We start from the raw sequence: 22,507 nt of genomic DNA on the forward strand, positions 1-22,507 counted from the left end.
CAATCCTCTGTAGTATGCTTTTTGTGGCTACATCACTAGTGCTTGCATGAGAAGGGAGATCAAACTGCTAGACAGGGCACCAGGGAACCTTGCTTACTCTCTGCTCTCCAGTAAGTAGAGCATGTCAAAGTATGAGCTCTCAGTGCCCAAGTCATTCCTCATTAATTGCCTAAACGCTAACTCTCAGCCTGTGGCAAGTGCAGAGCAGGTTTACCTCTCTGTTCTATGTTTGCACCTTGGAGGCACACAAGGAATTTTGACAGATTGTTGGGGATAGTGGCAGACCTAGATCAGAGCCTATAATGTTTAGAGGACACAAATAGACTCCTTTCTCCCAGAATGCAGGACAGGTGTAGTTAGATATTACTATGTCACCACTGTCTACTTATTCAGTGGTGTTTTCTACAAATGAGCCTAGAATGCCCTGTTATGTTTTTACTCTAATGCTTTTTACAAGAATTTGCTGAAAGCAAATTGGACGCATGGATTCCTTTAAATGCCAGAGAGGAATACCACCGGGGTACAGGTGAGAAACAGACAGTGTTCCTTAGTCCATTCAACTTTTGTGGTAATCCTGACAGCTCTTTGGACTAGTGAGTGGGTGTTCAACCCACATTGCCCAAAAGTGTGAAAAATGGCGTTAAAGAGACAGCCATGTGCCATTGTAAGCTGTTGTTGAGAAGGAAGGTTGGTTGACACATGTGGTTGTCTGTGTTGTTCAAAAATTTAATGTTTAGGGCTCTCCAGGTAACTGATGGGTATGAATTTGTACCATAGGCTGCAACAGCAACAGGACAAAAATCCAGATCTGATTGTATCTTGTCACTGACAAGTTAACCCTTAAAAAAATTCTCATGACTTGGAAGTAGTAACTGAAGCAATTCTGACTTGTTTCATATTTACTTGATTTTCATTTGCTACTTTGCTTAATATATGTCCCAGGAACACACATGCTTGTGCATGTGTTCTGTTTATTTTCACAGCGTGTGCACATTGCTCTGTATAGCATTTGAATGAAGCGTAGTTTTTAAATGTCATCATTGGTTTGGAAATCTTCAGCTTCAGTGCTCATGCTTTCATTTGTGAAAATAAGCTCATAATTCTATTTAAAACTGTCCTGACAATAGTGATGTTGCCTTGCTTTGTATGAATCAAGTTAGGGAATTTGGAAGTGAGGATGGTAGGGCTGATACTGACTGTCCAACATTCAGCTCCTGTGTGTTCACTCAACAGGTAATTGCCATTTGTTAGCTTTGTGGCTGGTTTCTGTTGTCCTTGTAAACTGAAGAGATACTTCCAGTGTTACATTTGAAGTTAACGGTTCTTTAGGATTATGGTGAACATTACAATTAAGTATTCATAAAGCAGTACTAACTAAAGTTACTCAGTTAAAAACGAACCTACATAAAATTTTACTGTTTGATTTAAGAAACTTGTATGATTGCATGACTTTTTGATTTAGACATGTTTCTGGACACAAGTAATGCTATTTTTAATCTTTCTTGTAAACTAGGCAAATGGTGGCTCGAAGTTTGCTGGACACTTTGAAAGAAGTCAGTGATGATGAGAGAGATTGTATTGCTGTGTTGGAGAGAATCAGCAGATTAGCTGATGATTCAGGTAGGTAGTATTAAACATGTTACTGGGTTAATGAGGGCAAATCAGAACTACTGAACTTGGACCAATGTGCTCTCTCTTACCTTCTTCCATATGCAACATAGGTTTCTTGCAGAACGCAATAAAATACTGTAAAATTCCCTTTCCTTGAATTATCACCCCAAAGATGACTTTTTTTTCCTTGCTATTTTCCTCAAGAACTTTAAGCCCCTTCGAAATACAGGATTAGAACTTTTCATCAGTGTGTTTTTGAATAGCTTTTTATTATGTACTTATATAGATTTACTGTTCAACCAAATGATTACTTTACAATTTATAGATAAAGATACATTTCTTGCTCAAAAAGAGTCATGCAAAATTCCCATTAATTTTGATAGAATTTGAATGCTGAAGTTGTTAAAGACTGGTCCCTTTTAGGCGACGTTCAAGACTGGTCCCAGCTGTGGGACCAATGATTTTTTCACAACCAGATGTGAAGATAAGAGGCAGGAGGAATTGGTAGGAAAGGTACAGATATGTTTAAGTAATAAGTGGGAGGGGTTTGAAGGGAGAGAGGAGTTTTTGCTTGTGAATATTTTGAGACCATTGGGTGTTTGGGATAAAAGGTAAAACTATGAGAAGAATGGGAAACAAATGTGAAAGAAAAGAGATAGTGCTTAAAAAAAAAAAAGTGGGAGAGAAAAGTGGAAAAAATTATGTGGGCAGAGCTGCAACAAAATTCTGGATTGAAGAGGTTCTTGAAAAAGTTGAAGGGCTTGAATTTGACACAACACAGTGCTGGTATCGTTGAAGTACCAAAAGGAGGTAAAAAGGCTTTAGCAGCAAAGCATCAGAGAAGATCTAAACTTCATTCCTTTGTCATTTTAGGAATGCTGTGGAGAATAAGAGAAATTTGTGTTAAATCTTGTATGAGAAGAACATTTATTTCTTCTGTTAAGGTCTTGTAGTTGTTTTCCCTTCATCCAGAATTGCCGGACATAATGCTTTGCGAGGATAAAGTATTCTGTAAGAACCTTATTTAGGTTTACTGTCTTTAGATTTACTTTAGATTTACTGTCTTCTTTTAAAATATACATTTTGATTTTTGTGAGCAAATGTCCTTGTTTAGCGAGGAAAAATAACATGTTGTAAACATTATATAATTATTTTGAGTATATTTCCAAGGATTCTTTAAAAGAAAAAACAATCACTGTTCATTTTAAATTGTGTTTTTAATCAAAAACAATGACATGCCACTGTTTCTAGAGCACTTTTCTGGCTAAGCTCTGATTTTTAGAATCTGTACACATATACAATGTTGGTTTGTGTGAAGTGTTTAACAGAGTTGATCATCACAAACTCTCTGAAGCTTCAGTTTGTTTTGAGTCCTGAAAATAGGAAAAGTATGTGCAGGGGAAAATGGTCTTGTGCAGTAACTTTGTAGCTGTAGGCTTTCATTTGTGACAAACTGAGTGTGTCAAACTGATGTTTGTTTAGGTAGAAAGGGAGCGAAAACCAAGAGTTGATCTAAATCCAATTCATTTCCTTTAACAAGGATGGAGTATGTTTTTAGTCAGGGTTGATTATTTTCTCAGCGTCAGTAAAAGCAACATTTCAGGCTTTTCCTGCGTTGTAGAAGTTGTCTCAGATCTGCCAAACTAGTAGCCCTGGATTCTATAACTGCCCCACAAATTAAATTTCTGCAAACTTAACTTTGAGTTTCATGCCTGAAGCAGTTGCAGTATTGGACTTAGCCTTTTTCTGTAAGACAGGTAATTAGAATAATCCTTATGTCTTGAACCATATGAAAATTCCTTAGGAAACTAGATCTGCTTTGTATCTTTCTAATGTATGTGCTTGGCTAGTGTTCAAGCTACAGTGCAATGGTATTTTTTTATTTTTATTTTTTATTTTTTAAGATTGCTATTACTAGAATTGTTTTCTATTTTTCTCTTACCTGATGCTTTTTCTTTTTTTCCATTTATGGTGTTTTTTTCCAACTTGCTCTGTAGGACTTAAAGTGACTAAATTTGGGAGGGAGGGAAAGCTTCAAAAATTATTTGTGCACTTTGACTTGCTTGGTCAAAGCCAGATGTCTTATCGTTAGAACCATCCTGGAGTCAAATTTTTGTGTTTGAAAGCATGAATAAATAAAATCTAGTGACATGTGAATTGTTGGGAAGTCAGACTAAACTATGTACAAGCCTTCTAATTTTTAATAGGTTGTACTCATTGGTCTCATGCGTGTTTGTTTGTTTATTTTACTTTTTGAGATATTTTTCATCTCTTTGTCAAATCAAGTCAAAGGTAAGACTTCTTTTAATTGTACTTGGGGTTATGTGGGTTGAATTGAAAACTGAACTGAAAAATTTACATGGATACACAGTATCCACTGCTGCTGTTATCTAAAATACAGATACAACAGTGAACAAGAAATACCACTGTCCTGATGTTGTCTAAGCAGTCCTCTGCCTGGTAGATGCCTTCAGCATGTTTTTGGATTTTTTTTTAATCAGTGGGACTCCAATGAGATAACCCATTTCTGTGTTTGAGTGCAACAGAATTTCAGTCTCACTAAAACAATTACTATATTTATTCTTCATTTTATGGGTTGGTATGGTTTACACAAATCTTGACACACCAACTGTCTAGCCATGACCTAAATTTCTTAAGGCATCATGACAGAAGCAAATATCAACACTAAAATTATTCTTAAAATAAGTGTGACAAGAAATTGTCAAAGAATAGCTTTTGATGGGAAATATTGTGGACTCTTCCAGGCATCTTTTATTGATTTCACTGATTTATGAAGGTTTCTTTGTTGGAGGGGGGGGAAGCAATCAAGTATTGCATATACAAAGAATACTGTGTGATGTTTTAGCATCTTTCTGTCAGCAGCCAGTGTGTGGGTTGCATGTGGACAGATAGTTAATTGCAGTGGTGTAGTGTGTGAAGAAGAGCTCTGACTACCATTGTGTAACTAAACTACACGTACAACCTGTATGAAGTGGGACCCCTCCAGACAGGACACGAAGTGTTCTAGATGCTTTTTAATGAACTAGTACCAGGTTACATTGTCTCGTGCGGTTTTGCAGCCTTGAGATGACTGATACAGTTCTGTTGGAAAAAATACTCGATTCAGATGGTATTGGAGATGAGATGCTCCCAAGACAATACTGCCAATTTTGATGCTCTGAGGGAACACAGGAATTGCATTGCTCCAGTATCACACCCTGCTGCAATCTGCAGCAAATAATAGCTGTTTCAGTGGAGGCAGCTCATCTGTGGCAGTTGAGAAATAATCAGCCTCCCTCTACTCCCTGGCTTCCCAAAGAAACGTCTTCTCCAAATCTCAGTTGTTTGGAGGGTTTGTTCTTTTCAGCATTTGTCTTCGTTGCTGACGTTAGGTATTACTGCTTAGTCTGATTTTGTTGTGGGTTTTGGGTTTTTTCAGTCCTTCCAAACTCTGGACTTCCATGCTGTCTTTGTTAATGAGTTCCCTTCCGTGGTTACAGCTGTCTTAAGGAAGGAGATACCTTGTATTGATTTTTGAATCTGCTATTTAATTACTTGTTAATTTTTCTGCTTCTTCAGGGATGTAAGTGTGAGTTTTCAATTAAATGTTTTGATGGTGTCTTCGAACCCACAGAGGCTCAGTACACGGCAAAAGTTAATTTATCCCCCAGGAATCTTTGTTAGTGTTTAAAAGGTTATGTTTGCAGTGAAACAGTAGGCCTTCTTCATTCTCAAATATCTTCTAGACTAGATTATCTAGACTGGCCACGGACCTCTGTGAGCTTGAACAAGGCACTTAGTCTTTTTCTTTCACCTGTGTAAATTAGTATTATCCAGACACTTTTTTTTTTTTCTTCCCCCTGCACCAGCTTGTGCGTGGCTTATGTGATACAGGGCTTCATCACTATGTGCACAAATACTGTTAACTCTTTCTCAGCCAGAGTTGAAGCATAGGAATTTTGCTCAGCACGCTTTCAGAACTAGGCACCAGCAGCTTTAAATTTTGTTTCGTGGGGGTTCTTTTAGCGGGAGAGGCTGTATATTCTTTTCTAAAATGTATGTAGTATTTTAGCGTACTATGAAATAGATACATAAAAGTATTTTTCTAAAGAAATGACAGATAACAAGAAAGTGACTTTCTGGAAGACCAGTGCTTATTTACTTGAATACAGATTACTAGAAAATTTTCTGAATGAAAAGTAGTCTTGTTTTTTCCCACATAGAATCAGTGGTGAATGCAGTTTGCAGAACAAACTAATTAAAAAAGTCCCCAACAATTATTAGACTAATCAGTAAGTTTTGAAGCTGTAATCGTGCTTAATGTGGATGGTTTCACAGCCTGAATTACTTAATAGTGTGCTTAATCTATAGTAGTGACACCATTTCAATCACGGCTGTTGGTATAGTGAGAGGTGCTAACAATACCTGCCCAGTAACACATATCATAGTGTTCCATTTAAGAAAAACTTCTTGTTTAAGTAATATTAATGGGGACGCTAATATGTCCCCTTCCCAGCTGCTAGGAGTGGCACCTGATTTTTGTTCCATCTTCAATATTTTAGGGGTGTTCATACTTCTTCCCCCACCTCCAGCTACACTATGATTCCCCCCATCCCTGGCAGATGTGACCCTCCTTTGTCTCCTCATGCTTCTGGTTGGCAGCTCATGGTGAATTTCCCCCTCTCTAATTAGTTACTCTGTATTTCACTTCTTGCTCTGCCAATCAGTATGGAAATCCATTTTTGGCTAGTAAGATGGAAAAAAGCCCTGACTATGGGATTCCTATGTTAAAAGGGACAGGCTCTGATTACAGTATATTTTTATATTTTTCCCTTGTCCAGATTTTCTTCTATCTGCAAGAGAAGTAGGAAAGTTGGAGGGACAGATGAAACAGGAAATGAAAGAAATTGAAAGGGAAAAGGTGGATGACCCTAGAGGAAGAGAGGGGAAGAGAAACTGGTATTTGGAAAAGAAGGAGATAAATTTTTTTAATAGATCAACTGTGGAATTTATTTTATTTAGACTTTATCTTTGACCATGCAAATGCCACCCAGTTTAAGACAATTTTGCTAATCCAGTACTATTGCCATGCTGCTGATTGTGGTCTTCAGTATGCTGTGGACTTTATTTTCAGGCTGAATGTAGAAGTGGGCATCTCTAGCGAGGGGTGGGGGGTGTCAGTTGACATGAAAATTTCCCATAGTGCTTGTTTCTCTATAGCACATATAAATCAATATTTTCACTTGTGTTTCACCAAAATATGGTATTTCTTTTTAATAATGGAAGAGTAAATGCAAAGCTATGCATCATCCATTTACTCCTTACTCTTAATCCTTCATAACACCTTAATGAGAACAAAATTAAAGTTAATTCATATTTGAATGTACTTAAAACATTCAGCAAAGTTATCTGTTAAAGTAGAATTAACAACACCATTAGTTACTGTTCACATACGTTTTTATTACCCCTATAACCTTACAGACCCTCACAAATGTAGGGAAAATAGAATGCTGTTTGTATTCCAGAATGGTCATTTGGGGATAATGAAACTGTGCAGAATTTCTTGCAAACACTGTATGTGTTGCAGAATAAGCTATTATGAAATAACTCTATAGTTCTGAGTGCTTGGCTCTGGAATAATCACTTCATTTACAAATAACTGTTCTGGAGTAGTTAGCTGGTATTATTCTGTGCAGCTCTGCAGTAATTCCCTTTTAATTTCCAGTATACAGCTCACCACAGTGCTTCCACGTGGTTCAACGTCATGAAAATAGAATACACTGAGGATTGATGCCTCCGCAGGGCTGAAATAAAACATTGCACGTGTGTGTGTATATATATGAAATCCAAGTGTATGTGCATGAGCAGCTAGATGAGTGTGCTGACATATATGCTTACAAGAGAGATGGTATCAAATTTTAGGGAAAATGAAAATACTTTTCAGGGGTGGGGTAAGAGCAGGTAATGACTTCAGCACTTTTGGAGTCAGTTTGGGATATTGGTTTGAACGATGGTTGGTGAAACAGTAAAAACTGAAAGTTGACATATGCAGACCAAAGTCTGCCCACGTTTTTGAGATGTTGGAGGAAATGATTGGTTTCAGGGGATCTGGAGATTGAGGGAGGTAGAACATTATTACTATATTCTGGAAACTTCTTTTAAAATTTATTTCACAAAGAAGAGACTGGATGTCCATTTTATTTTGTTAATCTCTTAGTTTAGCTTAATTTCTAGTTCAGTAATTCTGTGTCTAGAGAATGCGTAAGACCTGATGGATTGAAAAAAAGTGCTTATAAACGACAAAAATAAATATGAAAGTGTGGCTGCTTTTGAATTATTTTTTTTTCAAAACTTTGTGTTTGACAAATTGCAGTTTCTTTCTAGTAGCCTGCTACTTTAAGGCACAGACTTGTACATTCAGGAGATATAAAGTCTGAAAAGAAGAGCATACTGTGCCAAAATGGAAAAATGTTGTTCCAAGCAAATGTTATGGAGAACCTAATCATACACAGTAATTTTCCAGAGTGCCTAAAACAGAAACTTCTAATCATGATGTGAAGTGAAATTCTCCACCCAAATTTTGTTTATATTGTGTGAAAGCCTGGTCCCAACTGTATTGTGCAGTGCAAAAATGTATAATACAGATGCCTTCCCCAGTTGGATGAGCTTATGCTTTAAGAAACTGTGTGTAATAATTTTAGCTGATACTTCTAACAGTCCATTTCCTGCATTGATGACCAAGCCATAAATTTGGTTATAAAAAATATAAAAATTTAAACTGAAATGGCATACGCTGTCATGTACTGAAGCCTGCTGGAATCTGTATCAGAGCTGCTGAACTTCTAAGCTCAAGAGGAAGCTGAGGAATGAATGAAGGGAATGAGAGAGGGCTGTATCTTTAGTGATAGTCTTCGGCATTGTTGCTTGGGTCTTTAGGAGACATAATGCAAAAAACCTGCTCTGCTGTAACCCCATCAGACCATAAGATTAGGCTCTATTCAGTACATACTTGAATGTATGCTTCAGTATTTGGGAGAATTGAGCTCTTATCTAAATCGAGAAACTTAAAGTTCAGATTCGTGTGTAGCAACAGTAATTCCCCAGAACAGCACAAGTGCTTTTTTGATAATGAAATATGGTGTTGCATTACACAGCCAGTTACACATACAGTGTTTGTTTGCTTTTAATTGACCTTACCAAGACTGCAGAGTTTCCATGTTCTTAAAAGCTAGGAAATGTAAGAACTAAGAGGCCTCTACTGTCTTAATTCTTTTCTGTGAATGAGTTTTACAAATCTTTAATTGGTCCCATTTGTGCCTAGGAGCTCAAGAAGTACAGTGCTCACTTAATGTGAGCAGCTCTTCTGTATTGTCATGAGGTGTGACCACTCTCTTAACTGATGCATAAAAGATGAACTCTATTCTGAAGACAGAACTGTCTTTTATTTTTGATACTTGTTGCTATCTTACTGGAGTGCTTCATAACTAAATGTATTAATAGATTTTTCACAGCAAATCTAGCCAATTTGGGAAAAGAGAGTATTGCTATTACTTTATCAATGTGGAGATATCAGGGTCAAAACCATCTGCCTATTTTGAGTGCTTGGACTGTGAAACTTTACACGTAGCTCTTGATAAGCTGAATACAGAGCTCCTGTTTTTGATTGTGGTGGTGATTATTCTTTCTTCAGCAGTGAAGGCATAGAGTTTGAGATCAGGATGTCAATAAAATGAGTAGTGTGCAATTACTCTTGTGAAGAGTTTAGTTTAAGCATTTTACATTGCTTCACACAGGGCAAAGGAGGAGATCACATTTCCCACCCAGCAGTGTTTTACTTCTTTCACTCTATTTTGATGGTAGTATCAGAATAAGTAGATAAGTAGTTCCTGCTTCCTCTCGTACCATCACTTGCTTGCTTCTACTGTCAGAGAGTCCTGCTACTTGACAGAAATGTGTGATTGCACAGAGGAACCAATCTAAGAACCAGTTCTCACTATTAATCATGCTGCTGTGGTGGGGCAAGAGCTGTATCAGCCCAATCAGTTCTTTGATATGGTTTGCTGACTGACTGCACAAACAGTTGCATTGGCACAATGGAAAGGACAGCTGCAAGGTTTGGGAGGGTGGGAACTGCCAGAAGCAAGTTTAGAAACAATTTAAGAGGCACTGCTGCCAAACTTCACACTCTCGCGCTCTTCTCTCTAGATATCAGTTGTCTTCCACCCACTGCAGGGAATGAAGCAGGGGTCCTAAGAAGTGAGAAAGAGATTCTAGTGATACAGGTTGTGACACAAGCCTGTTGCACCCTCAGATCACATCCTGGGCATGTTTTGAAATAGCAGCCTTATGGGAAAGGTGGGAACGAGTCCCTGCAGCCCTGGTATTGGGCCCTGGTTCTGATTTCTGGTCTAGCAAGTTCCAGTCTTCGTTCCCTTTAGCTGTGGGTCTTATCTCGTCGTCATTTGCTGCTCAGCCTTCCCTCCCTCCTCATCCAGCCTGCTCGTTCCTTGCTGCGCTCTGTTTTTCTTCACAGCTGTGCTTTGACACCTCTTCAAGCCTTTGTGCTTTCTGGCTTTTAACTGGACGCTTTTCCTCTGTTGCTTTGCCTGGGTACTAGGAAGGGCGTTACAGGAAGCTTGTCTATCTTGTATGCTCAGTGTTTTTTGTTCCTGGCTGGAGCAGGAGGCATTCAGTTTAGTCTGGTAGCACTGGAATAGCACCTTCTTAGTCGCTCTGAGGATAGTTCATCCGCAGCACATTCAAAAGAGTTCTTCCCGGGAAAGGGGTTGTGTATAGTCTGTCCGCAGTGGTGATGGCTTTCTTGAACCCAAAATGTGCTCGGTGAGGAAGGACTCTTCAATTCGTAGCTGCTGTAACCTCTGTCGGGTACTGAGCAGGTGGAAACAGAGTGTTTCAGAGCCTTTTAGCTTAGCCACCTTTGGGCAAGTCTTTACACAGATGGAAGAAGCACCTTCTTGATGCAAAAGGACTCCCCTCTCTGTCACATTTCAGAGCCATTCTTCCAAAAGTGAAGAAACTAGGCCTTGCCATATAAGAGAACCAGAATTTAGCGTAAGAGGAAAATAGCTGGTTTACCAGCTTTAGTCTAGAGAGCTCATCTAGTTTGGTTATTTATTTATTTTTTTCCCTCTTAGGAAGACTTCATACCACTTGTGTTCTAACGGCTGTTTTGGCAATTTTTTTTAAGGAAGTGAAAGTTGAGTTTTTATAACAGGAAGTACCAGGCAACTTTAATAGTAGGAGGTGCTACAAGCTTATTAGAGAATTAGACTGATCATTAGAAAATTAGACTGAAGATAATAACTTTTTATTCTCTGACCACATTTTTTTGGAAAAACTACTACTAGTATTTTTTTTTCTCACATTAATATGATGTGTAGAGTTTCTCTTTAAAAACTAATGATATCATTAACTCTTGACAGATGTTAACGGGTGGTTATTTTTGTCAATTGCCATGCTTTGTGCCACAAACAAGAAGTATTCACCAAACTAGAATCTAACCTTTTGTTGTCTGTTCATTTTCATTAGTTCAACTTTGATAAAACTTGAAAACTTAGTTTTAGTAGCCGCCTTTAAGTTCTGACTTGTTTATGTGCTTATGTGTATTGCTTATGGTTTTCAACCTGCATGTGTTTCAGAACATCTTATGTTTAAATAGCTTCTGTCATTTACAGTCTTACTGATGTTTTAGGAAGAGAAATAGAGCAGTCTAGGAGACTTTTTTTTTTTTCAGTAGTGTCAACAGCCAGCCTATTCGTTACTGATTTATCTGGGACTTCATCTTTTCTTTTGGACTTTGTCAGAAGTTCCTAAACTTCACAGAACGTATTTGTATGTTTTTCTGTAACAAAATTAATTTTAGTGTAGAGCCAAAGAAATGGAGTCAATAGATATTTTATTACTTTGTATGCTGTGACCTGTTCTGTTGTATTTTAAGTGTTGAATGTTAATTACAGCTATGCTAAGTACGATGGCTCCTGCTGTGCCATTAAGCTTTACCTGAACAATTCATGTGTAAAAATTTAGTAAGGAGGACACAATCTTTGAGCAGTACATATTTTATTATTTTGTAAAATATTGCAAATCAGATTACTGTAACTTGAGAGTAATGGATGGATTTTCATTGAGTGTTGTTGTAGATAATCAGTTCTCTGATAGTAACCACAGATGTTAGCAGATTATGTAAGGACAGAAATACCAAGCACTTTCAGTCTGAAAGGAGTTTGTTTTTTGTTTCTTTTTTGTTTGTTTGTTTTTCCCTGTGGACAAATGGACTGTAGGCCTGTGATAATGACCTAATACTTAAACTGAAGATGCTTTTAATATTCAGCTGGGATTTAATTCATACTTACCTTTTTTTGGTCTCTTCTCTCATCCTCCAAACAGATGTGCACATTCTGCAGGGATTAGGATTCATTCAAGTAGTGTACCGCTTTCTCAATTAAAAAAAAAGAAGTATTTTTGAAGTGGTCACCAACTTTGTGATGGAAAAAACCCTAAAAGGTTTTCCAGAAGCAACTGGAAAGATACATGACTGTTTCAATCTGACAAAAACATCAGTAGCCTTAAAAAGCAAAGAATGAGAAGGATGATGTATGATTGTGGTTGGCTGTTCTGCTTAGTGGAATCTTTCCCATATGAGAGGCTGTGGCAAGGAGCCTCCTCGATTCTTTTCTTCTCAGAGTAGTATTGGCGTTGGGTCGGCCTTCTGCTTAGCAGCTTTCTTGGAAGTAGGTGATGGCTGTAGGGAGTTTGAATAGAGATTCTGATACTCATAATTCTTGGTGGCTTGCTCTTTTATGCCTTTTTTCATTTTTACTGAGTGTGGACCCAGTCTCTTGTAGCAGTTCAGCAGTACATAATGTACTTGTACCTGGATTTCTAGAAAGGTGGTTCCTGTCAAAATGAAATTCAACATAAATATGCCAACATAAAACTTGAGAATATGGTTTGTATGTACAGGACTAAAATTTTTATTCTGGCAGTGTACTTGTTAACATCTATAGTGGTTTTTTTGACCCCGACAGAGCCAACGGTGCGGGCAGAACTGATGGAACAGGTGCCTCATATTGCTATGTTTTGTCAAGAAAACAGACCTTCAATCCCATACGCTTTTTCCAAATACTTACTGCCTATTGTAGTACGGTACCTCGCAGACCAGAATAACCAGGTAAGTGTCTTTTAGAAATAGCTAGTTGAAAATGCCTAGTGTGCACTTTTCAACTTAAATAATTTAGGATCATACAAGCGTTTAATATTTTGGAGTAAATAAGGTTATGAATGACTTGAAATACATCGCTCTGTAAACTTAGTTGAAAAAAAAGTGGGAATTTTTTTTAAAATAATGTGGTCTGTTCTGATTTGGGGGCTTTTATCTGGTATTAAGTCTTTCTGGACAAAATCAAACAGTTATTTTTCTCAGCTTACATATTTTACATTCCTTGTAAAAAGGGAAAGTAGCTACAAAAAAAAGACTTACTTCTTGGTATAATTCCTTTTTTTTAAGGCCATTACCTACCTTCATACCTCGTTATTTGTTTATCAATCCAATAATTTCTGTATTGAAAGCTCAGTTTGCACTGAGCTTTGTATGGGTTGTATCTCTACATGTCTGAATTAGCTCGTCTAAAGCTTTCTCTAGGCTTCTACAAGTCATTTCAGTGATGACAGAGTAGACTAATCCTATGTGGTACATTACTTGAAGGATGTGTATTTTAGGCCTCTGAATTCGAGTCACTTTTCTTCTTACCCTTTTCCAGGTTTTTAATATTTAAGAACAGGTACCAAACCCAGGCATAGTTTTCTAGTAGTGGTTTTGCTAATTCATGTATAATATAACAATCGTACTTCTGCTTGATATATTGCTTACAGATTCAGTGATTCTGTTCATCCTCTTAACCACTGTTGATACTTCATAGCTCATTTGGTTTGTTTGCTTACAAATAGTGATTTCGGAATGTCTTTTCGAAATTACTGCATTGCAGTCTAGTCCCTCGTCTTATGTAATGTTTTTTTTCTTCTGAGATGCATGACCTGGATTTATCAATGATAAGTTCATTGTACATATAAGCCCATATTCTCAAATTACATAGATCGTTCTCCATGACTCCTCCAACTTCTGAATTAGATGAAAACTTCTACCAGTAACTTTTGGAATTTCTTCCAGATGATCAGCAGATGCATGACCTTCCATTTGTCAGTGCTAGGTATACAGATAATGAATAACATTAAAGACTAATCCCCCTAGAAACAATCCTACTGGATAATTCTTACCTCTGTGCATTACTTTTTGAAAGGTAGTAGTCAGCCACATACAAAGTCAATTAAAAATGGTTACCTCATTTTTGTATAGTTTTTTGTCAGGTGGGACTGAGCAAAACTGTTTTTCAGAAGTTAAAATATATTCAAAATAAATGCAGTCAGACTCAGTTATCTCAGAGAAAGAGGGTTTATTTGATAAAACTCTTGTTCCATAGAAATGTATTATTCCCCATTTGCTGTGTTGCTTTTCTTTATATACTGCATTAGCTTTTCTATGACCGCTTTTTCTTGGCACTGCTGTCCTGTCTTTTAGGAAATATGTAGGCGGACAGTTTTATAATAGCATTGCAGTTCCTTAATCTGATGGTTCTTTTGCTTCAAATATGAAATGTTTGAAAAAGTACTTAAAGAGCATATGTGCACTCTCTCTCAATGCCATTAGTGTAGGTGTGTGGCAGTGCATAGGTACAACTTCAAAATGCTAGGATACGTATTTCTCTCCCCCCCCGCCCCCAGTCGTCTTAAGCTCCTCGGTCCAATTTTGTCTTTTTATGATAGGTAAGAAAAACAAGCCAGGCAGCATTGCTAGTTCTACTGGAGCAAGAACTCATAGAGAGATATGATGTGGAGACCAAAGTATGTCCTGTTCTGATAGAACTGACAGCTCCAGACAGCAATGATGATGTGAAGACGGAAGCTGTGGCTGTAAGTAACAGTGATACCAAATTACACCATCTGAAGTTTGTTTGAATGCAGTGATGCTTAGCTGTCTCCAAGAACCACCTCAATGTGGTGTTAGAAAGAGAAGAAAATTTATATTGCTATCCATAACTAATCTGTACCTTTTTTCATGCTGTCTTACACTCAGTCAAGGCTGGATTTGAATTAAATAGCTTATGTTTGCCCTGAAAGAAAAAAAAAAAAACACCTGGACAAGACAGCACAAGAGATTAATTTTATTGACTCATGAAGCATCTGCTGTTGTTGGCTTTTTGGTTTTTTGCTTGTTTGTTTATTATGTGGGGATTTAAATTGCATGTGTGGAAAATGTCCATCAGTGGAAAATCCTTAAAGCTTGACTTTTATTGGTCTTTGCTTTATATCTGTTCGCTTTATTGATTTTTTTTTTTCTTTAATGTTGAATTGGAAAAAGTAGTAAGCAGCTAAGTTGACTAACTCAGCTTATTTGCTTTGGATACAACTTTGGTAATTAAAAAAGTTCTTATGTATGGAATTAAAATAGTAAGCAAATAAATGAGTTAATTTATAAAAGAGAAATGCCAGAGGTGATGTACTTCCTTATGTTCCCCTTGAATTTTGCAGTTTACATTGATGGTTTTATGCTGGGTGAATTGGGGGTGAGGGAGGGGAGGCTAGGACCTCACTAATATTTCACTTTCGTAATGTGACTCTGCTTATAATCAACAGGCAGACTGGGCACTATTGCACTTGGTACCAAATTTGTAATACTTTCTGAAAGAAGCTTATAGATGTAAAAGTACATAAGATGATCAAAACAAAAATTGTTTTACCCGTCTTCATTGTTTTTTAGAGGTTAGAAAATGATCATTTATTATCATAGGAAAATAAATGTAAATAGTTCTACTACTGTGACTGGGAGTGTTATAAAATTCTGTTCAATTACCACCTTTTAAAAAAAGTTTTTACTAAAATCATAATGAAAGAGCAGTTAGAAGTAAAAGCTATCACTTTTTTTGATATAACACGCTTTTTCAGTAATTTTATGTTAGGGAATTGTAGATGAGTGATGATGATAAATGTAAAATAATTTTAAGTCACACACACAAACCGTAGAAGTAACTCAACCATTTTCATCGTTAATTTTCTGTTAATTGTCAGGAAATAATTCCTTAAGCGTTGGAATAATGAGAGAACATTGTACTTGGTTATTTGTTGGATACTTCTAAGTCTGTTTGGAAAGATATGAGAGAGTAATTTCTGAAAGCTCGGTTATCTCCATTAGTTAGGATTCTGATTTAGTTTGCTTGACGAAAGACCGTTGTCCTCTCAAACTGCGTTGCATTGTGACAGTGGGAGGATAAAAAGAAATAAATGCTTTTTACACAAATGACCAAATCTTTTCAATTAAAACTCTGGATTTTGGGGGTATTTTTCACAATTTTCAATAAAATTACTGTGTATCACAATGAAAAGTAAATGTAAAAATCCCCTGTGTAATCCTCTGTAAAACTGACGTGACATTTTGTTGTGTAGGCATTCCTAATTAGTGTCTGTCTTGCCATTAGATAATGTGCAAAATGGCCTCCATGGTGGGAAAGGACATCACGGAAAGACTTGTTCTTCCTAGGTTTTGTGAGATGTGCTGTGACTGCAGGATGTTTCATGTTCGTAAGGTATGAATTACCACCATCTGGTTCAGATCATCTGTGAAAGGAGTGTCATCAACTTAACTTACATTTGTCTAAAATGATTTTTTCCTCTTGGTTGTCATCTGTGGCAGCTGTAAGGTGAAAGCTGTGGGGTTTCTTTGTAGCTCACATTTCCGCAGATTTTATATTTGATGCTGAGTTTTATTCTGTAGTTCCTGTTTTCATTATTTAAAAAAAAAAAAAAAAGATTGTGTAGGTAGCCATGAAAATGTGCACCACCTGTAACTAGCTGTCAGCTACCTGAGCTCATAGCACTGTGTGTAATTAAAGATGTTTATTAAGATGAAATAACACCTAAATTCCATGATGGTATATTTGTTTATGTGTTGTGATTTCACTGTGCCATTGCACAGCTTATTACTTTTAAATATTTATGCTGTTTCATTTGACAGCACTTTTAATGTGTTTTATCCTCCTTTCCTTTCACCTAGTTGTTGGGGTGGTTCTTTCATGATTAAAAATGGCTGATTAAGCATGAAGAGATCAAAATAATTTTTAGTTTCTTAATCACAGAGATTGATGGAGTAGGGAAATGGCTGATTCTGAGTTAGAACCAAAAACTATTTTGTTTGGCTTTAAAAGCTGTTTATATTTTCCTTGACTTTGCTCTTGTAAAAATATGGTCTTAGTGGTTTATTTCTTGCTTTTTCTCTACAAGGTGTGTGCAGCCAATTTTGGGGATATCTGCAATGTGGTTGGGCAGCAAGCCACTGAAGAAATGCTGGTAAGTCGTTTCTTACAGTATTCTTTTTTAATACAAGTCAGTAATGGAGTTGGACAAGGTACAGAGAAGGGCAACTAAAATGATTAGGCAACTGCTGCATTCTTGTAATAAGGCGAGACAAAAATATTGGGACTCTTCAATTTGGAGAGAAGGCTAAAGTGAGGTTACAGTTGAGGTTTACAAAATCTTGAAGATGATTAAAGTGAATGCAGAACTTTTACTTACCAAACTGGAGCTAGCGGGTGCTCAATCCTGGAGCTAGGAGAGTGGATGAAAACAAGTAAAATACTCTCTGCCTCCACAACCTTAAGTATCAGCAGGTTCAGAATGATACTAGGCAAATTAATGGACAGCAGAATGGCAGGAATGTGTCTTCTAATGTTTGTAACACAATGAAGGCTTGTGGATGCCAGAGGAGTATGATGGGAATAGGCTGCTGGGAGTGGCCAGACTCATGTGGTCTCTTTAAATAACATCTCTTAATGGTGATGTGCATTGACTTCTTTTAAGGTCAGGTCTCCTGACTATAACAAAGCCTCATTGCTCTCCCTGAGAAGGAGAAGGGAACTAAAGGAAAAGAAAGAGAAAATAAGTAAATCTGGATGATTATAAATGGAATAAAGGGAAGAGCTATGGGCTCCAAATGCAAAAAGAAGGAACCAGATGGGGCAGTGAGCAGAGGATTCTTAACAGTGCAAGCCACTCCGTCGGTGTCCAAGGAACTGGTGGATATTGCGGGCTTGGAGACATGACAGGGCTGGGCAGCAGAAATCTGGACAGTCTCTGGGATCCCTTTTCACGTTTTCTCCTCTTAGTGATTTGAATGGCAAGCTTGCCCAGGGCCAAAGGAGGATGATGAGTCTGTAATGTGAGTTATTGGGAGCCACATATGGGGAGAGAGTAAATACAGGCACAACTTCAACATGAGGCTCCGCAACCTCTTATAGATGTGGTACTGGGCTAGGTGGGCCTGGTATGACCCTCAAGGCATCTCGTACAACATTTGCAGCATTTTTCCCTAGTTACTGTGTGATTCAGGCCAGTTGGTACTGCATTATCTTTGCCATAACCCAGATTCACATTCTCTATGCTTCTTGATTTAGGGATGTAAATGGATTTTTCCCACACAAATACCTTCTTCATAGTGATACAATTTGGATTAAAACCTTGTAGAGGGTGCAGTTAGATTATTAAAAAAAAAAAAATTGATGATTATTTATGGCAAAATAATAACATTTGGCTGGCCTGTTAATAAAAATGTTGGTTGTCTCTTTCCATAACAAAGTGTTTTTTTTCTGCTTTTCTTGGACTATAAAGAAAAGCTGAGTGGCTTTAGATAAAACTTACTTTTGCAATGTAAATGCTTTTTATAATCAGAAGCAAAGTCCAGAAAACTTCATTGCAGAAAGTAGCAACAGCTGAACATCAATAACTGAAAACAGGGCTTTAGTGACAGTCATTATATTGCTTTTATGTTACCACATTGCCTGCTGCAAATGAGGGCAACCATGTGGTGACCTGCTTGCCCTTGACTGCCTTACCTGTGTTCTGTCCACCATTTCATCCTTACCAATACTTCCAAAAGACCCAAGCACCAAGTATGTTCAAAATGCTTGTTTTACTAGAAGACCACTGCGCCATTAAAACCTGTTCCTCGTGCACCAAATGGGGTTTCTCTTTCCCCTACTGCTCCATGCAGCTCGGATCCTGCATTATAGAGTAAGTGGTGAAAGAGGATGTTAGATATACCAATGAGAAGTTTAACTAGAAAAGAAAGGTTTTTCCTTCTTTCTGAAGATGCTCTTCCTTTGCATTTCTTTGGGAGTCTTATAATCTGAAGTGGCCTCTGATGGGTATAATGTTAATGCACTCATATTGTTTATGTTTGTGTCCCTTTTAATGTTATCGGCTTGAAAAGAATGGTGTGTAAAGAAGAGAATTTTTCACCTTATAGGTTTTTTGGGTTTGGGGATATTTTTGGATTTTTTTTTTTTTTTTTTTTAATTTAAAGCAGGAGAGAAAGTTGGTATTTTCTGGCTGTTCTTCAGATAGGCGCATATTCTTGTCTCTATCCATAAGTAATATGAGGACAACTAATTAAAAGGGTGGCACTGTTGAACGTGTAATCTTTGTCTTGTGAACGTTAAACTAATATATCTGTGACTATGACAGCAGAGAACTTGATGAAGGAAATGAATGTGAGAAAAGAACTTGCTTTGGAACAAGTACTACCTGTTAAGACTTGCAGACTTACTCACTGTGTTCTGAACAGCTGCCGAGGTTTTTCCAGCTTTGTTCTGATAATGTGTGGGGAGTACGGAAAGCCTGTGCTGAATGCTTCATGGCAGTTTCTTGTGCAACATCACAGGAAGTCCGGCGGACAAAATTGTCAACGCTTTTTATTAATTTAATTAGTGATCCTTCACGATGGGTAAGAATTGCTTTTTATTTCTTAAATAGCTGTTGTAGCATAAGGACTTTACTGTGGTACTACATATAGAACTCTTTCCCATAGCTATGGATAACATAACTTGTTTCATGTACCTGATGCAAGATTCTTGTCAGAATGATTGTTTTGTCAATCTGCATAAGGGCTTCCTCACATTCTTACTGTTGCAGATGGGAAGGAAAAAAAAAAAACCTGCATCACTGGGACAGCTTTTCTTAGCTACAGAACTGCCTGTTACTTAACATTACTAAAAGTCATCAAAACAAGTGGGAAATTAGATGCGATTTATTTATATTTCTTTAGACTCTCTACCACCTCCTTTCCTTTTCTTGAAAATCTACTCTTCAAACATTGTTAAGTTTACTAGCGAGCAGACTACTTCCCAGAGCCAAAAGGAGGTCTTGCTGCACAGGAGCATTTGAGCTCTTGGATTCTGGAAAGTCACGCAAGTCATAATCCAGCAGAATTAATCAGAAATAGAAATGGTTTCTTTGGTTGTGACCTGTGCTTTATGTATACAGCTGGTTGATTGTTTCCAGACAGAAGTCTTTGCTGTTGCTTTCCTCAGTAGACTCCTGACCCTTCCAACTCCTAGTAGCAGTTATTCATATCCTGTAGGACAGCAGTATTTATATGATTTGTTTTTCCTGGGCCCCTTTCCACTAGGTCCGTCAAGCTGCCTTTCAGTCTCTGGGACCTTTCATCTCAACTTTTGCTAACCCATCCAGCAGTGGCCAGTATTTTAAAGAAGATGATGGTAAAAACCCAGAGGATCATGGTTCTGCACAGGAAAATAGGTAAGGAATTTGCTAAATTTGCAAATCTTTTTTTCTTGTTTTTTTTTTTCTTCTGTATGAACGCAGGTTAAGAAAGTCAACTTTCCTATATAAGTTGACTATCTTGGTAAGTAAAAAAGAAGAATGCCTGGAACTTTTTGCCTTACTACAAGGACTACAGGAATCTTCAGTGACCAACTGAAAATACAGGACTATTCAGTAATTTAGGATATTTTAGGGCATTTATTTTGCTATGCTGTGAGTCAGTCTAGTTCTATAAATAACAAGCTGATAGCATGAATGTGAATTTTCATGAGCATCTGTGTTTGAGACTTGTACATTCTTTATGTTTGTCTTCTAAATAGTCTGTTTGCTTTGGTACTCAACAGTGAACACATCAGGACTACAGAAGAAGTCACAACAGAGGATAAGCACAATAGGACAGAGGATCTGTCTTCACATGTCAGTAATGACGAATTTGCACCAGAACTTGAAAATGCAGTGGAAGATCAAAATGCAATGTCAAACAACTCCCAGAGGGAAAGTGATTTCCAGACTGAGTCATCCTTTCATTGCACTTTGTCTTCAGAGTCTTGTGGGAAAATGGCTGATGAGAACAAGCGAAGTTCTCACCACTGTACAGCAGGACTGCGGGAGGCTGGGCTGAGTTCACAAGAAACCTCTCTTTCAGAGCAGGAATTGTATAACTCTTTCCATTTCTGGAGGACTCCACTTCCTGAAATAGATATTGACTTGGAGCTTCAGCAGACTTCTGAGATAATACTCAGTAGAGAAATTCAGGAACTCACTATACCAGTGTCCCCAAACATTCCCATGGCAACAAGGAAAGAATTGGAAGAAATGATAGAAAATTTGGAGCCCCATATAGATGATCCAGATGTTAAAGGTATAGTAAAGATACTGAAGCATTTATAATATTTGGAGATGCACATATGTTGCTTTGGCAGTCTGGGCTTCAACCTTTGGCTTTCTTAGCAGCAGCCAGAGAAAGTACTTTCTCCTGGTCTTCCAAGAGATCGTATCTACTTTAATTTAATAGGGGAAAAGTGATGATGAACCAAAAGGGGACTTGTGTTTTGGCAGAGCTGTTTAAAGGTAGTATGATTACTTCCATAAACTGTTTGCACATACAGTTAGTTCAGACTTTAGTGTGTAAACACTGACTGCCTATTTTGACAGTATAATCAAATAGGTGGTTCAATGGTATAAGCCGTGGATCAGGAAATGAATTTTTTGTTAGCATACATGCAAAACAGGAGGGCAGATTTTTTTGTTCTAAATATCAAAGCACGATAAAGGTATGTGTTTTCCATTTTATGAGTTATCCATTTTATTGTTAATCAGTCTTTTCCATTTTTCTAGAAGGTCTTTATTATTTTGTTCTCTTTTGTCTGCTTAAGTGTGAGTTGGGGTCAAGCTGAGAGTTGATCCAAACTGAATTCTTGAAGTGAATGCACATCTTTCATTTTAAAAACCCTTGAAGGGTGAAAAAGGGCTTTGGTAGACTAGCTGGTAGAGGAATACCTCAGAGATGTGTCCTGGGCTAAAATGACTTGGCTGTTTCACGCATACCTGCTGGAGATGTGTTTCTCTTAGCACTCATATGCTGAGCAAGTCCTAAGGCACATCAAGCTCAAAGGTGACAGACACAAAGTCAGAGTTACTGCTAAGGAAGAGAGCTGTGTTATTCTGGCAAATCCATAGGGGAAAGTAAACTTCTGTAGCAGAAAAAGTAGGAAGGAAAAATGGGAGTGGAGAGTGGAAAAAAGGCATTTCAGAATAAAATGATACTGCTTTGAACTTTTCTTTACTCATTAGTTGGGTGATATGTTAAAAAGATCTCTTAAATCCATATTGGGCTGCCTGCAGTTAATCCATTGTAAAGTCAGCAGGTGAAACTTTTTTTTTTTTTTTTTTTTTTTTTTTTTTGCTTTAAGAGTGCTGTGAGCACTCTTTCTCCCAAAGGAAAGAGATAAGAAAAAAATGTCAGCTTTGCTAGTGGTCTCAGTATTCAAATAACCCATCTCTGAAGCACACTGTTAAAACTCTCACTGCTGTTCAGGTTTGTCTATAAAACCTTGTTCTGTCCAGTTACAAAACATATCTTAAACAGTTTCTATTTTTTGAAGATTTACGTAGGTTAGTATTTGTACATCCAGACCTGTCCTGTGTTATGTCGTTGTTTCTGGGGTGTGTGTGTGTGTTAGTGTATTGTTTCAGAGCTGTTATTTTG

General features: G+C 37.5%; 1 protein-coding gene across 7 annotated transcripts in view; it reads left to right on the forward strand.

Annotated features, from left to right (window-relative positions):
* Positions 1-22,507, forward strand: part of PPP4R1 (protein phosphatase 4 regulatory subunit 1) — a 67,382-nt gene that overhangs the window by 22,068 nt on the left and 22,807 nt on the right. For all 7 annotated transcript variants that reach the window (XM_064507203.1, XM_064507205.1, XM_064507204.1 and 4 more), the window contains 8 exons: positions 1,514-1,620; positions 12,660-12,802; positions 14,452-14,598; positions 16,161-16,268; positions 16,963-17,028; positions 19,301-19,459; positions 20,144-20,274; positions 20,643-21,160. In XM_064507203.1, the coding sequence (XP_064363273.1) occupies positions 1,514-1,620; positions 12,660-12,802; positions 14,452-14,598; positions 16,161-16,268; positions 16,963-17,028; positions 19,301-19,459; positions 20,144-20,274; positions 20,643-21,160 (1,379 nt within the window). The remainder of the gene's footprint in view (positions 1-1,513; positions 1,621-12,659; positions 12,803-14,451; positions 14,599-16,160; positions 16,269-16,962; positions 17,029-19,300; positions 19,460-20,143; positions 20,275-20,642; positions 21,161-22,507) is intronic.

This window comes from Dromaius novaehollandiae, chromosome 2, assembly GCF_036370855.1.
Source record: "Dromaius novaehollandiae isolate bDroNov1 chromosome 2, bDroNov1.hap1, whole genome shotgun sequence".
Classification (NCBI taxonomy): domain Eukaryota; kingdom Metazoa; phylum Chordata; class Aves; order Casuariiformes; family Dromaiidae; genus Dromaius; species Dromaius novaehollandiae.